The 15,491-nt window shown below is 39.9% G+C and overlaps 1 protein-coding gene across 5 annotated transcripts in view; it reads right to left on the bottom strand.

Annotated features, from left to right (window-relative positions):
- dpp10 (dipeptidyl peptidase like 10) overlaps positions 1 to 15,491 on the bottom strand; it is a 1,117,462-nt gene that overhangs the window by 77,750 nt on the left and 1,024,221 nt on the right. For all 5 annotated transcript variants that reach the window (XM_078403450.1, XM_078403449.1, XM_078403451.1 and 2 more), the window contains exons 10-12: positions 2,601 to 2,698; positions 1,454 to 1,577; positions 318 to 356 (exon numbers count right to left, since the gene is read on the bottom strand). In XM_078403450.1, coding sequence (XP_078259576.1) covers positions 318 to 356; positions 1,454 to 1,577; positions 2,601 to 2,698 — 261 coding nt within the window. The remainder of the gene's footprint in view (positions 1 to 317; positions 357 to 1,453; positions 1,578 to 2,600; positions 2,699 to 15,491) is intronic.

The following is a 15,491-nucleotide window of genomic DNA, read 5'->3' as shown; positions in this document are numbered from 1 at the left end:
CTAGATTTGAGCTTGATCTTATCTAGCATTTCCTCTGTTCCCATAAGAAGAACACACATTTGTTACCAGGTGCCACATCACTAGTTAATATTTAACATATCTTTTATAAAAAAATGATAAATTCATTCACATTAACTAGTTTTTTGCTGAATTTTCTTAGTCAAATGTTCAGTCTGAAGAAGGGTCTCGACCCGAAACGTCATCCATTCCTTCTCTCCCGAGATGCTGCATGACCCGCTGAGTTACTCCAGCATTTTGTGTCTACCTTCAATTTTAACCAGTATCTGCAGTTTTTTTCCTACAAACGTTCTACTTACCTGTCTGGAAAGCCAGACTTCTGAGAGTGCTTCATGTTTCTAAAATGGTAAAACAAAAGGAATAAAATGAAAGAGGCATGGAGAAGCAATCCATTATCTCTCTGGAAGGATGTCTAATAATATGTCACTTGGCTTTGTAAATGGTCATGAGATGTGCATGTGTTTTGTATCTTTACTTTAAATTGTCTTATTGTAGCTTGGGACCGGCCATTTTCATAAATACGTTCTTGATGTCAGCAGACAATGCTTAGATCTTGTTTTGTCTGCCACGATTTAGGCTCTTAGCTCCATTTTACACACTCACAATATGAATGGTGGAAGCAAACAAGAAAAGAGAATTTCAAAATTCAAAAACCATTGATGCCACAGTGACCCTACCTACACCTTTGTTACCTATGTGAAGGAACTGCCAAGCCTATATTGGTCTAATAAGCTACCTCTGTTCCCATCGCAACAGCATAAACAAGATGTCATGGTCTAACTTGAGAACGAGTGATGAACAACAACTCATCGTGGTACCTCGTTGAATGCTACCAAACTATTGGGGCTATTTAACAGCTTCACATTAGTCTGCTACCTCTGGACTGAGCTGGGAGCAGGACAATGCACCATTATTGCACTGAGGAATGGCTCACCCACCCACAGATGCAGACCCAATTTCCTCCCCAGCAATCCCTTTTGGCAGACTCAGAAATTCTGGCGCAAAGTAAGAGGCAAGAGAATTGGCTAAAAAAACTTTGCAATAAAACAATTCTTGTTTCCAGAGGCAAGGGTCAGCAGAATATGTTTAATTACAGTAAAGATAACATTCATATTCTGGGGAAGCATACAAAGCTAAGTTAAACCCTATGTATAAGAAGTAGAGTGGTATTCCTACATGTTTAATAAATCACACTAATTTTGAACTCTAAATTATTCAGAAGCTCCAGCATGTAATAGTCTAATTCTCAACAACTTTGTCAAATAAAAAAAAACCTCAACAATGTTTGATAGATAAAACTTTTAACTGTTGAAACTAAAATTGATTACTTTTATTTACTTTCAAATTTGTATGTTGATTCTAAGTGTCCTTTAAGGTGTTCTGGAATTCAACTGCATTTCAGATCATGAGGTTATGAGCCAGCAGAATGTCCTACCTTAGAACAAGCCCCAGTTGTTATTTCACACGTGGTAAGAATGGAGACATTTTGAGGTCTGTTCAACCAGTTTACCACCGTCTTGGTGCTGCTGACCCACTTTACCATTGTGATATAATATTCTCTGGTTGAAAAGAAATGTAATCTCAGAATTGATATATACTGTCTTATTAACTTACGCATTAATATCATTGAATGTGACAGCATGAAATAGATCTAGCAGTTTAGTACGTCAAATGATAAAAGACCCCGATTAAAGTAATAATGTGAAAAAGTCTTCACCAGGAATAAATCATCATGTGATTTTCGACTATTGAGCCCCTATTTTGATGCATCTCAACATTAGAAAACTGTAGGTTGCTGAGTGCACAGCAGCAGGCTTTATACGTGCTATTCAGTTTGACATATTGCAGTATATTCATGGGAGGCAGCATTTGTACCAATGTGACAGTGAGCTTAATCAGTAAGGTCACAATCATTTCAGGAAAGGAAACCGTGGTTGTCCCTTTATCCCCTAACAGCCAGCACACACCGCTGTCTAGTAACCTGAAGCTGTGAAGCAGGTTAATCTCAGTAGCTAATCTTTTCAGTGTACTTTGATGACTGAATGGCATGAATCTTTAAATCAACTGCAGTGGCTCGGATGCAGGCTCCTATGATATTCTGTCAACGTGTCAACCTCAACAGTGAGGCCAATATTTACAATTGTCAAACAGTTTCATATTCAAGGTTTGTCGCAACATCTTGACCTTCTGATGCCAAGATGAAATATTGGATATATTACAATTATTGCTGGATCTATAATGGAAAGTAAGAGAATGGATTAAGCAAATTTGATTAAACTTTTGCATGACAATATCATTATCAATGTACAAATGCCACCTCCCATCTCATTAATATTAATAGATTCACTAATGTAATGAGTGGACGATGTGCTCCAGTAGAAAAAATATGGGAAATTTAAGAAAAAAGAATGGAAGGTTGGTTCATTGTGTGATTGTTCTATACTGGAATCCGAAACCCAAAATAATCATTCAGCTGTAATCCAGATTCATGTGGTATGTTCTCTGCAAATTCTGTAACTAGACTAGTCGATCTCAATCTTCTCAAAACTATAAAATGAGGGTGATTGTGAACTGAATCTTACTTGGATTTGAAGCTCTCTGGAGGCATCAATTCAAGAGTATGAGTTGGTCCATAGAGGTTCACTACAAATAGTTTCACTGTTGGATTGACTTGACCTGCCTGGTAAAAAATATATATATATTTAACAAATGGAAGATTTTCAGAAAAAACACATAATACATAATGTAATTTTGACTTAATTGGCTTCTTGAATCATTAATGAATCTTCTGAATTAAAACATCATTGGCTTGGTAGAAGATATTTTTAGATGGGAGCAAAGGATTATATTAAATTGAAGAAAATTGAGTTTTTAATGTAATTCATTAAAAATGCACTTTGAGATCAGTTTGCAAATTATTCTCTGATGCCGTTAACAAAGTTAATATCTTAACTTTCTTATCCAAGAGTACAAGAGGTGCGATTCAAGAGTACAAGAGGTGCAACGGTTAGAGACGGAAAGGAAGGGGATTAAACTAGTGCAGGAGACATCGGTGGAAGTGCTTCTTGAGAACAGGTACACCCTCTTGGGAGCTGTCGGGGCAGATGATGCTTCCAGTCCGAGTGGTGGACAGGTCAGTGACTCGAATCCTGGTGCTGAGGCTTCACCGATGAGACCGACGTCAGGCAGAGCCATAGTGGTGGGTAACTATTTATAGGGATTCATATTATCCTGAACACACAAGAACATCCCTGTTCTTCCTTGAAATAGGGCTATGGTGCCTATACAACAGCTGGAAGAGAAGACTATGTGTCAAACTGACTGGCAATGGAACTGCATTCTTATCATACTCAGAACAAAGTAAAAGTGTTGCTAATGGCAAAATGCCTGAATCTGGAGTTAGCAGCAAGTGGAAATTTTGATTGGAAATTGCCAAGTTTTTCTTTGAAAGCCATTTTCTTTTTGCTGAACCTGGTTTGAGCTGCATGTGCCTCTGGAAGTTTGAAACCAATAGGAATTATTTTTCCCCAAGGACACACTTAGAAGCTCTGGGTGTCGGATGCCGAATTCCTAATAAGCATCCCCTTGAATGCAATTATACTGGAAGAGAGAGGAGCAATATCAGCTAGAAGAAAGAAGACTGAAGCAACTTTCAAGGTGACCATGTCTGACTAAATAATATCTCACACCAGAATTTATGGACAGTGCAGATCTTTTGAAGTCCACCATCAATAGTCAATAGTCAATAGTCGTTTATTTGTCACATACAAATAAATGTGTAGTGAAATGAAACATTACCCGCAGTTGAACAATAAGACCAATAAGATTAATCAATAAAAATGCAATAACACATACAATCACAACTAACACCAAACAAAAAGAAACATCCATCACAGTGAGTCTCCTCCAGCCCCTCCTCACTGTGATGGAAGGCCAGAATGTCTTTTTCTCTTCCCCTGCCGTCTTCTCCCATGGTCAGGCTGTTGGAGTTGCCACGTCGGGGCGGTCGGGGCTCCCGATATTGAAGCCCCCGCTGGGCGGTGAAAAATCCCGCGGCCTATTTCAGGCCGCGCCGGATGGTGAAAGGTCCGCGGCGGGCCGACCCAAGTCCCGTGATTCGGGGCGGGCGAACACGCTACCTCTGCCGCTGCCGGAGCTCCCGATGTCGGCCCCCATCCAGGGGCCTGCGGGCTTCCGACGTCCACGCGGTCCGCGCCGGAGCCTCCGGAGACGAGTCGCAGCCGTTCCCGCAGCATCCGCAGGCAGCCAGCGCCGCAGGTGGTGAGTCCGGGCCGTGAGCTCTGCAAACCAGAGCCCCAGGTGGTCCCAGGTGCATGGCCGATGGTAGGCCACAACGGGAACGGAGACACGACACAGAACAAAGGTCGCGTCTCCGTTCGGGAGAGAGAATGTTACAGTTCCCGTTCCCTCCCACCCCCCCCCCCCCCCAAAACATAACATACAACACTACATCATATTAAAACTACAATTCAGACAAAAACAACAACAAACACAAAAGACAGACGGACTGCAGGCAAGCCGCAGCTGCGACGGCAGCGCTGGCTCCTCCCATGGACAGTTTGTGCTAAAAGTATGGTATACTTAATCAGAGGAAATAAGCCAGATTTGTCAGTGCTGCGTGGAGATATCATGATCATCTACTTGAAAAACTTCCTATGCTTTTATGCACCGCCAGACTCAGGGAAGCTTCTTCCCCTCCAATATCAGGCTTCAAAATAGTCCTTCCATAAGCTAGAGTACTGTTCGATTCACCTCTTCCCCCTTTTCTAAGGAACTCATGCGTTACAATGCTCTTCGATGCTGAATACTATATTTTGCACTCTGTACCTTCCCCTTTGCTCTATCTATTATATTTGAGTTTGAATTGATTGCATCTATGTATAGTCTATTTGATCTGTTTGGATAACATGCAAAACAAAGCTTTTCAATGTACCGCAGTACATGTGACAATGATAAAACTAAATTTAAACCTTGTGTCTTTGGTTCATTTCAACTTTTCTTGGAAAATCTGTGCACTCACATCATAGAGCCACATAATTTATATACACACTTCTCAAGGAACTAATGTTTTCTTTCCAAAATATCTGATTCGGTTCAACTTGAAAGAAGAAAATGATACAGCCAACTGGCAGTTATTTGTGTTTATACTCTCTTCCCATTCTAATTAATGCTTTTCAAATTGTCCTGTTGAATAAAAATTATTATTTTTATTCACTTCTTCCAGGTGAATCTCTAAATCTTCCCTAGAAATACATTAATTCTTTCTATTTCATTACTCCAGGTGGCCTCAAGTTCATTATTCTTATAATTCTTCCTGTAAAGAAATTCTTCCAAAATTAATTACATTGCTGTCTTGTTTATCTGCACTCTTGTTTTGAACTCAATACCATTAGAAACACTTACTTCACATCCACCTTTATGATTTCATTTCATATTTTTTATAGATCTTAATCAGATCTTCTGTTAGTCTTTTATTTTAAATGTAACAAGAACACCATCTGTTTCCACACTTTTCTGATTGATACATGCTCTCAATTCCAGTCACACCCTTGTTACCATGTCGATTTTGTACTTTCTACTTTAATTCAATATTCTTTTTGTAGTTTGGAAACATGAACTGTCAGTACTTCAAGTACTGTGTTACCTCAGTTATATATAAATCTAATGTTGTGACCATACATTTTGTATTTCAATGAAAATGAAACAGGACTTCACTTGCATTATTTATAGTATTTTTATCCTGATACTTTAGGTTATTCATTTTGAATGCTAAACCATATTGCTCCTTTAAGTTTCTTACCATCCAAGAAATAAGTACCTAATTTCCTCCTATCATAATGAACCTTCTTAGAATATATGAGATGTATAATATTGTATGTAAATTGCTTTTTCCCCATTCACACAGTTTGGTACAGTCCCTCATTTTGTTAGGTTAACTCACCTGACTCCACATTGACAACAGTGATAAAATTTAACATTGAACCTTTAGTTTCTAAATCCAAAATAGTTGTCGGAACATTAAATTGTTTTTGATATTTACCACTATATAGATTTTGCACTACTGTTGTCCATTTATTTGTCTGGTTGCTTTTTAAAATATATATACTGACATTTTTTGTTGGTATGGATTTTACAGTAGTATATTTACCTATCTGTTATGCTGCTGCAAGTAAGAATTTAATTTTGGTCGTAATTCTACCCATTATTTTCATTGTGGCATTTTATTGATAGCCTTCTGAATATTTATGTCTACTCTGCAAACTGCATTGGCCTTCTGTTGCTTCTTTAAATAACCGCTACTTCCTCAGAAGCATGAGGAGATTTGGTATGTCAACTAATACTCTCTTGAACCTAGTCAAGTCAAGTCAATTTTATTTGTATAGCACATTTAAAAACAACCCACGTTGACCAAAGTGCTGTACATCAGTTCAGGTACTAAGAACGGACATACAATTGCACACAAGGGCAAGGGCAAGCTGAAGGCATCCATGGACGCTGCCACCAGGAGGAAGTTCACTGTACTGCGCATGAAGTGCGAGCAGCAACAGAAGATTTCCCACGTGCGGGTAAGGCTGCATCTGCGGGAGGGTGCGTGTGATGGATGAATGAATGGACGGATGGATGAATGGATGGATGGATGGATGAATGGATTGATGAATGAATGTATGGATGAAGGGATGAAGGCATGAATGAAGGAATGAATGAATGAATGAATGAATGAATGAAGGAAGGAATGAAGGAATAAATGAATGAAGGAATAAATGAATTAAGGAATGAATGAATGAATGAATGAATGAATGAATGAATGAATGAATGAATGAATGGATGAATGAAGGAAGGAATGAATGAAGGGATGGATGAAAGGATGGATGAATGAATGAATGAATAAATGGATGAATGAATGAATGAAGGGATGGATAAATGAATGAATGAATGAATGCATGAATGAAGGGATGGAGGAATGAAGAAATGAATGAAGGAATGAAGGGATGGAGGAATGAAGGAATGAATGAATGAATGAAGGAATAAATGAATGAAGGAATTAATGAATTAAGGAATTAATGAATGAAGGGATGAATGAATGAATGAATGAATGAATGAATGAACGAATGAATGAATGAATGAATGAATGGATGGATGAATGAATGAATGAATGAAAGAATGGAATGGATGAAGGGATGAATGAATGAAGGATTGAAGGAATGAATGAATGAATGAATGAAGGGATGGATGAAGGGATGGATGAATGATTGAAGGAATGAATGAAGGGATGGATGAATGAATGAAGGAATGAAGGAATGAAGGAATGAATGAATGGATGAATGAATGAATGAAGGAATGAATGAATGAAGGAATGAATGAATGAATAAATGAAAAACTTTCTGAATTCCAATTCTCTGAATGCATTAAAGAGAGAGCTAGGTAGAGCTCTTAAGGATAGTGGAGTCAGGGGGTATGGGGAGAAGGCAGGAATGGGGTACTGATTGAGAATGATCAGCCATGATCACATTGAATGGCGGTGCTGGCTCGAAGGGCCAAATGGCCTCCTCCTGCACCTATTGTCTATTGACTATTGACTATTGACAAACATAACAGCACATACATAAACAGTTCACAGCACCCACTCAGAGGGCCTCAAGCGCTAGGGAGTAGAAATAGGTTTTGAGCCTGGACTTAAAGGAGTCGATGGAGGGGGCAGTTCTGATGAGGAGAGGGATGCTGTTCCGCAGTCTAGGAGCTGCAGCCGCAAAAGCGCGGTCACCCCTGAGCTTAAGCCTAGACCGCGGGATAGTCAGTAGCCCCAAGTCGGCCGACCTGAGGGACCTGGAGATAGTGGTGGGTTAGTAGATTTTTGATATGGGGGGGGGGGGGGGGGGTGGGGGGAGCCCGTTTAGGTCTTTGTATGTGAATAGGAGGAGCTTGAAGTTGATTCTGGACTGTACTGGGAACCAGTGGAGAGAGGCCAGAATTGGGGTGATGTGGTCCCTTTTACGGGTACCCGTCAGGAGTCTCGCTGTGGCGTTTTGGACCAATTGCAGGCAGGACAGGGATGATTGGCTGATCCCAGTGTATAGGGAGTTGCAGTAGTCTAGGCGGGAGGAAATTAATGCGTGGATTCAGCTTTTTTCCACAACCATCCGGCTATTAAACACTCCAACCTCCAAATAGGCTCCGAACTATATAGATTTTGCACTACTGTTGTCTATTTATTTGTCCGGTTGCTTTTTAAAATATATATACTAAAAAATTTTGTTGGTATGGATTTTACAGAGTAATATGTTTACCTATCTGTTGTGCTGCTGCAAGTAAGAATTTCATTGTTCCTTTTTGGGACATATGACAATAAAACAACATATGACTCTTGACTTAGTTGGTTTAACAAGTTCTTCCTCCTGGAAATCCAAGCTGGCACCTTTTAAATAATTTTTCCTATCTTAAGTTCTTGCCTAAAATTGTCAATATCCCTTTGGTACCCTCATGGTGAGCATAGAGTGAAAATATTTATTCAGTATTCCTGTCATTTAAAAATATCTCTTAATCCCTCTCTCACAATCACAATTGGGCAGCATGGTGGTGCAGTGGTAGAGTTGCCAGAGACATGGGTTTGATCCCGACTACGGGTGCTGTCTGTATGGAGTTTGTACATTGTCCCCGTGACCGCGTGGGTTTTCTCAAAGAAGCGGCTGTTTCAGTGCTGTATCTCTAAAACGAAAACCTAAAACAATTCTTCTTTGGTAAGTTATGTCCCCTATATTCCTTTATATTTTCATTCCTACATCTAACTTTCCTCATCTTACTCTTTGTCTCAAACTCATCAAATTCCATTTTGTAATTCCTTCTTTTATTATGTCCTTAGCACATGTTTTATTTGAAAAAAATCAATTTGATCCTCACATCATTTATCCATTGTCCCTTGATCTAATTTTGCAGTACAATATATTTATCTCAATCTCTATTGATTTTCCCTTTAAATATTGCCCCTCTGTGGTTCTGCATCTTTGAAGTTTTCTTTCACCATTTATTCATACTCTGGAGTTGTTTTTTGACAGTCTATTACTTTAGACTTTGAACAACCCATATATTTCTCAATCTTTATCTCAAAACTTATTGTTTAATCATAATGCCTTGGATGTTCTCCCACACAAATTTTTGTTTACCTGCTCCAGTTTTTTTCCCTTTGCAACAATTTTTTTTGAACAGTAGTGTCATCCGTTTTCTTTTATATATTGAATCCGAGAAAGCTCACTATTTGAGAATTCTATCTCTTTAGCTGTGTTCAATCTTTCTCTATGCCAGTATATTTTGGGTAATTCGGTGTCCATAATTACAGTTCTTTCCTTTTATTTTTCATTTTCAGTTCAGGCATGAATTGTTTCTCTGCTGTGCTATATAATTCTATAATTGTTTGATGTCCACATTTCATCTGCATTGTTCCTTTTCGCCATTCAATGGTCTGAATGAGACTCCTGATAATACGACTGATCGTTGCTTATTCTTAAACTCATGGAGTTACAATATCATAGGAGAAGGCTATCTATTTCATCCATGTAATCTCTCTGTAAGCGATTGGAACAGTATCATTGTCCTGCTCTTTAAGCTTACTTCCCTTCAGCACTTATCCAATTTCTTTTCAATCCATTGTTCACCTCCACTTGAATCACTCCAGCAGTCACCAAGTTCAAGTTCCAGGACATTATCACTCATCGGTGGCCCAAAATAATTCAAAACTCAACTCGACTCATTTTGAGCCAACAGTTTTACTTTTTGCCTGCATTCCTTCCAGTGCAATCATAAGAAGCCACACCTTCAGTTTCTAGGCTTCCATTTGGGAACTCTTGGATTCCATGGAAATTATGCTGATGAAACAGTAATAGACATTTAAACCTGCTGAAATACTTTTCCCCAACTAACAGTTTATGGCAATTCATGAAGTATTCTCTCTCTCTCCCCCCCCCCCCCCCCCCCTTAATTTGGCAAATGCCACTGTGTCTCATAAGAGAGTAAGTACTAGCAACATCTCTGGAGAGATAAAATTTAACTCTAAATTTTCAGGATACTGATCTTAAGGGATAATTAGATTTGTTGGAGGGAAACAGATGCAGAATGAGGAGGAGTGTATTTACTTCTTAAACTCTTGTTGAAATTAAACAACTTTGCCTTTGAGGAGAGATTGAATTTAGAGTGCCATATGAAGTTTGAAAGAATGAGAGACAATGTCACTGAAACATAAGATGCTGAGAGGATGGATGCTGCAGGATACTTCTTCTGATTTGCAGTGACTGGCACCATGTAACATAAATTCAGATTAGAGATTGCCATTTCAGATTAGGATGAGAGAAGTTTCTAAACTTGATATATACTGGAACTTTGGAATTTTCTTTCCCATAGAACTAATGTGACATTGTGTGTATTGAAGGCCAAGGTCAATAGGGTCAATGATCTAAGGGACTCAAGAAATATTGTTGATCAGATAGGAAGATGGAACTGAGATCACAAATCAGTCATGATCTTATTAAATCACAGAGTAGATGTGAGTGGCTATACAGACCACACCCCTTTCTCTTTGTTACATCCTTAGATTCTTAATAGTGTCGTTGATTAACAGGAAATATAATAGTCAATTAATGTAACATGCTGTGAAATTGATAAATGCGGCCCCATGAAAAGGAAATGGATGCAAATAACAATTTTCAATGGAATTTATCTGTTTTGAAAGACTGTATGTCAGAATTTCATTACATTGATAATGTTGCTGAAAAGTGACCTAATTTACTTATTTCCTTCTCTGAGTGTTATGATCTGATTATTTTACAGTACCACTAGATGGCGAATGATGAACAGCACACCAAAATTGTTTTCTAGCAAACTAAATTCAAGAATCATTCCAGTTAAAATCTTGCATGCTAATATCGCATTGACCTTGTTGCTAGCACACAATAATGTCATTTTAATTGTAAGATGCATCTTGTAGTTCATAAATAATGAATTAAATTACATCTGCCAGTTCAGTCCAGCCTACTGCAGTGTTAACTGACTGTAATCTAATTCTAATTAGTGTATTTTAAAATCAAAGTACACGTTTACAGCCACATCCCAATTGATATATATAACCTGATGCAGGACTATCTTGGGATTCGGCCATTGCGAATTAAGGGTTGCTTCAGATTAGAAGCAAGGAGTAGACTCTCTTAGTTAAATCCCAGGAAACATTGGCTTAATGGTCACACCACAGCAGGGTATCAAGAATTAGTCAAGACTGATTAAGAGTAAGTTATCACTAAATTACTGCCTACATTAAAATTATTTTATATATCCTTACAGAAGTAAACCCTAATACTATTCTTGCAAAGCGAAATACTAATGATGCTGGAAATCCAAACTGAAAAGTACAACATGCTATAAGTATGTTGCGAAGGTTTGAGGGCCTGAGCTTTCAGGAGAGGTTGGGCAAGGTTAGGACTTTATTCCTTGGAGCGCAGGAGGCTGAGGGATGATCTTAGAAACATGTATAAAATCATGTGGGGGATAGATAGGGTGAATGTACAGAGTGTTTTACCCAGCGATGGGGAATTAAACACCAGGGGACATAGTTGAGAAGTTTAAGGTGCGAGGGAAAAGATTTAATAGGAACCTGAAGGGCAACTTTTCCCGCACAGAGGGTAGTGGGTATATGGAACGAGCTGCCAGAGGAGGTAGTTGAGGCCGTTACTATAACAACAGTTGGACAGGTACATGGATAGGAAAGGTTTACAGGGATATGGGCCAACAGCAGGCAAATGGAACTAGCTGGTTGGCATGAGCCAAAGGGCCTGTTTCTGTGCAGTATGACTCAATTAATCTATTTGGCTGTTTCGGATGTGAATCATCCTACCACAATCAGAGAGCAGTGCTGAACTACTATCTACCTCTTTGATGACCCTCAGATTATCCTTGATTGCACTTGCTGGCTTTACCTTGCACTAAACGTTATTCCCTTTTGTGTATCTAAACACTGTAAATGGATCGATTACAATCATGTATTGTCTTTCTGCTGACTGGTTAGCACGCAATAAAAAGCTTTTCACTGTACCTCGAGTTCGCATGACAATAAACAAAATTGAATCCTAGGTGCCAGCTGCAGATTGAAAAATTAAGTTTATGTTTCAAATTGATCGTTGAATCTGAGTATCATTCTTCTCCGTGGAATGTCACCTTATCGTGGTGGAGAAGCTTGTGTGGTCCTGAGATCCTGAGAGCGATGCCATCTGGAGCTATGCGCTCCTGGTAGGGTCACCCATGGCGGAAAGGTCGAGGGGGAGGTCCCTAACAAAGAGCAATCCAACCAAGACCTCAACGGTGGAATAGGCGGAGGATGATGGCTGACTTTAGTGGAGCGTCACAACGGCTGGGAAGGCGGATGAAGGCTGCAGCAGAAAAGGGTCCCCGGTCATCTTGAACTCCATGCCACTGGATCCAGACCCAGATCTGTCAAGGACCATGTGGTGGCTGTCTGTGCACCAGTCTCCCCACATTAAACAAAGTCACGCACAGGCGTCCTCTCTGGAGAGGACAGTCATACTCGTTTCAAGTGACAGGCAATGATGATGATTCAAGAGAAAGGTTATCGATCCGCAACATTAACTCTATTTTCCTTTCTCAACAGATGTTGGCTGACCTACAAAGTATTTTCGCAACTTCTTTTTATCTTTTTTTGGAAAATTCTGCAGCAATCCCTTTGGTAGCTACTATTTAGTGCTCTTAATGCAGAAAGCTGGGCAAAATGTATGTACATTTTACCTGAATGTCTGAAATTTATTATTCATAAATAACCTCTCACATATATGGGTGGGAGAGCTAACATCTATTTAATAGCCAGCTGTAAAATTAATTGAAAAGGGAAAATAGGTAGATGTTTGCTTAACTAAGAATTAGAGGTCACTCTTTCTCCAATAAGAAAAAGACTGCTTCAATATGTAGGGGTCATTGTTGTCCAAGCAAGCACTTTAAAAATGACCAGATAGAATGTCAGAAATATAGGCCATTCTGTACTTAAGAGATGGTTATAGTCAATTTAAATAAAGAAGAAATCTCCCTTTGGCACTGGTGATGTAAGCAGAAACTTAAAATAATTTCACTTGCACATTGCTAGGTATCTGCTCCAATTTTCCTGTCAGCACTTACCACTGGTGAAGAGTGATGCATAATGCCCTGGATTGCAAAATTTTGGTTTGAAACCTGGCGAAGGTTAAACTCAGGGTGACCATGAAACGTCAGCTAAACTTTTGCATGTGGGAAAGGACCTCATGATGATTGGGCTTGGTTTTAAAGTGTCTCAAGCAGATTTTCAAGGTTGGAATGCTGCAAAGTGATGCAAGCAGAGTAATGAATTAGCATCCCAGTTCTGTACTGGAACACAATTGGCAGAACTGCCACCTCATAACAAGAGGAGTTGAGTATAGGAGCAAAGAGGTCCTTCTGCAGTTGTACAGGGCCCTAGTGAGACCTCACCAGGAGTACTGTGTGCAGTTTTGGTCTCCAAATTTGAGGAAGGATATTCTTGCTATTGAGGGCGTGCAGCTTAGGTTTACTAGGTTAATTCCCGAAATGGCGGGACTGTCATATGTTGAAAGACTGGAGCGACTAGGTTTGTATACACTGGAATTTAGAAGGATGAGAGGGGATCTTATCGAAACGTATAAGATTATTAAGGGGTTGGACATGTTAGAGACAGGAAACATGTTCCCAATGTTGGTGGAGTCCAGAACCAGGGGCCACAGTTTAAGAATAAGGGGTAGGCCATTTAGAACAGAGATGAGGAAAAACTTTTTTAGTCAGAGAGTTGTGAATCTGTGGAATTCTCTGCCTCAGAGGGCAGTGGAGGCCAATTCTCTGAATACATTCAAGAGAGAGCTAGATAGAGCTCTTAAGGATAGCGGAGTCAGGGGGTATGGGGAGAAAGCAGGAACGGGGTGATTGAGAATGATCAGCCATGATCACATTGAATGGCGGTGCTGGCTCGAAGGGCCGAATGGCCTACTCCTGCACCTATTGTCTATTGTCTATTGTCTATTGTCTCACAGCGCCAGAGACCTGGATTCAATCCTGTCTTCAGGTGCTGTCTTGAGTAGAGTTTCCACGTTCACTATGTGATGGCGTGGGTTTCCTCTGGGTGATCCAGTTTCCTCCCACACCACGTCATGCGGATTTGTAGGTTAATTGGCCTCAATAAATTGTGTGGGGAGTAGGCGGAAAAAATGGATAATATAGAACTAGGATGAATGGGTGCTCAATGGTCACTGTGGATTCGGTGGTGAAGGACATGTTTCCATGCAGCACTGATTCTGACTATGGGTGCTGTCTGAGTGGAGTTTGTATGTTCTCCCAGTGACCCCTTGGGTTTTCTCCGGGTGCTCTGGTTTCCTCCTGCACTCTAAAGACATACAGATTTGTACGTTAATTGGTTTTGGTAGTTGTATAGGGCCCTGGTAAGACCACATCTGGAGTATTGTGTACAGTTTTGGTCTCCTAATTTGAGGAAGGACATCCTTGTAATTGAGGCAGTGCAGCGTAGGTTCACGAGATTGATCCCTGGGATGGCAGGAATGTCATATAAGGAAAGATTGAAAAGACTAGGCTTGTATTCACTGGAGTTTATGGATGAGAGGAGATCTTATAGAAACATATAAAATTATAAAAGGACTGGACAAACTAGATGCAGGAAAAATGTTCCCAATGTTGGGCGAGTCCAGAACCAGGGGACATAGTCTTAGAATAAAGGGGAGGCCATTTAAAACTGAGGTGAGAAAAAACTTTTTCACCCAGAGAGTTGTGAATTTGTGGAATTCTCTGCCACAGAGGGCAGTGGAAGCCAAATCACTGGATGGATTTAAGAGGGATTTAGAAAGAGCTCTAGGGGCTAGTGGAATCGAGGGATTATGGGGAGAAGGCAGGCACGGGTTAATGATTGGGGACGATCAGCCATGATCACAATGAATGGCAGTGCTAGCTCGAAGGGCCGAATGGCCTCCTCCTGCACCTATTTTCTATGTTTCTAATTGTAAATTGTCCCTAGTGTGCAGGATAGTGCTAATATACGGGGTGATCACAGCCTGTTTCTGTGCTGTATCTCTAGAGTTTAAAGTCTAAAGGGAAATGGTTAGAAAGATATGTTATTTGCTCCTGTCAGCCTAGATTACAGGCATCTCAGCTGCTTGCAGTCTGGGTCCCATACACGCTTAGCCATTGCCTAGTCTTTTTCCGAGTTTGGTTTTGGAGACTATCTGCAATGTCAGCTAGCTTGCTCCCAAAAGCTATATTGAACAATGCATTGTTCAACACAGCAAATGTTTATAGCTTCTTTCCACTTCACAGCAATATCAGCAGAGCATATCAAACCATCAATCCAATTATCTCTTAAAAAGTAGACTTCAGCAATATCTATTTTCTCTGCTCCTCTCACTCCAACCTTTGTG

This window comes from Rhinoraja longicauda, chromosome 8 (genome assembly GCF_053455715.1).
Source record: "Rhinoraja longicauda isolate Sanriku21f chromosome 8, sRhiLon1.1, whole genome shotgun sequence".
Lineage (NCBI taxonomy): Eukaryota > Metazoa > Chordata > Chondrichthyes > Rajiformes > Arhynchobatidae > Rhinoraja > Rhinoraja longicauda.
The sequence above is the reverse complement of the archived record's forward strand: the minus strand, read 5'-3'. Positions and strand labels throughout refer to the sequence as shown.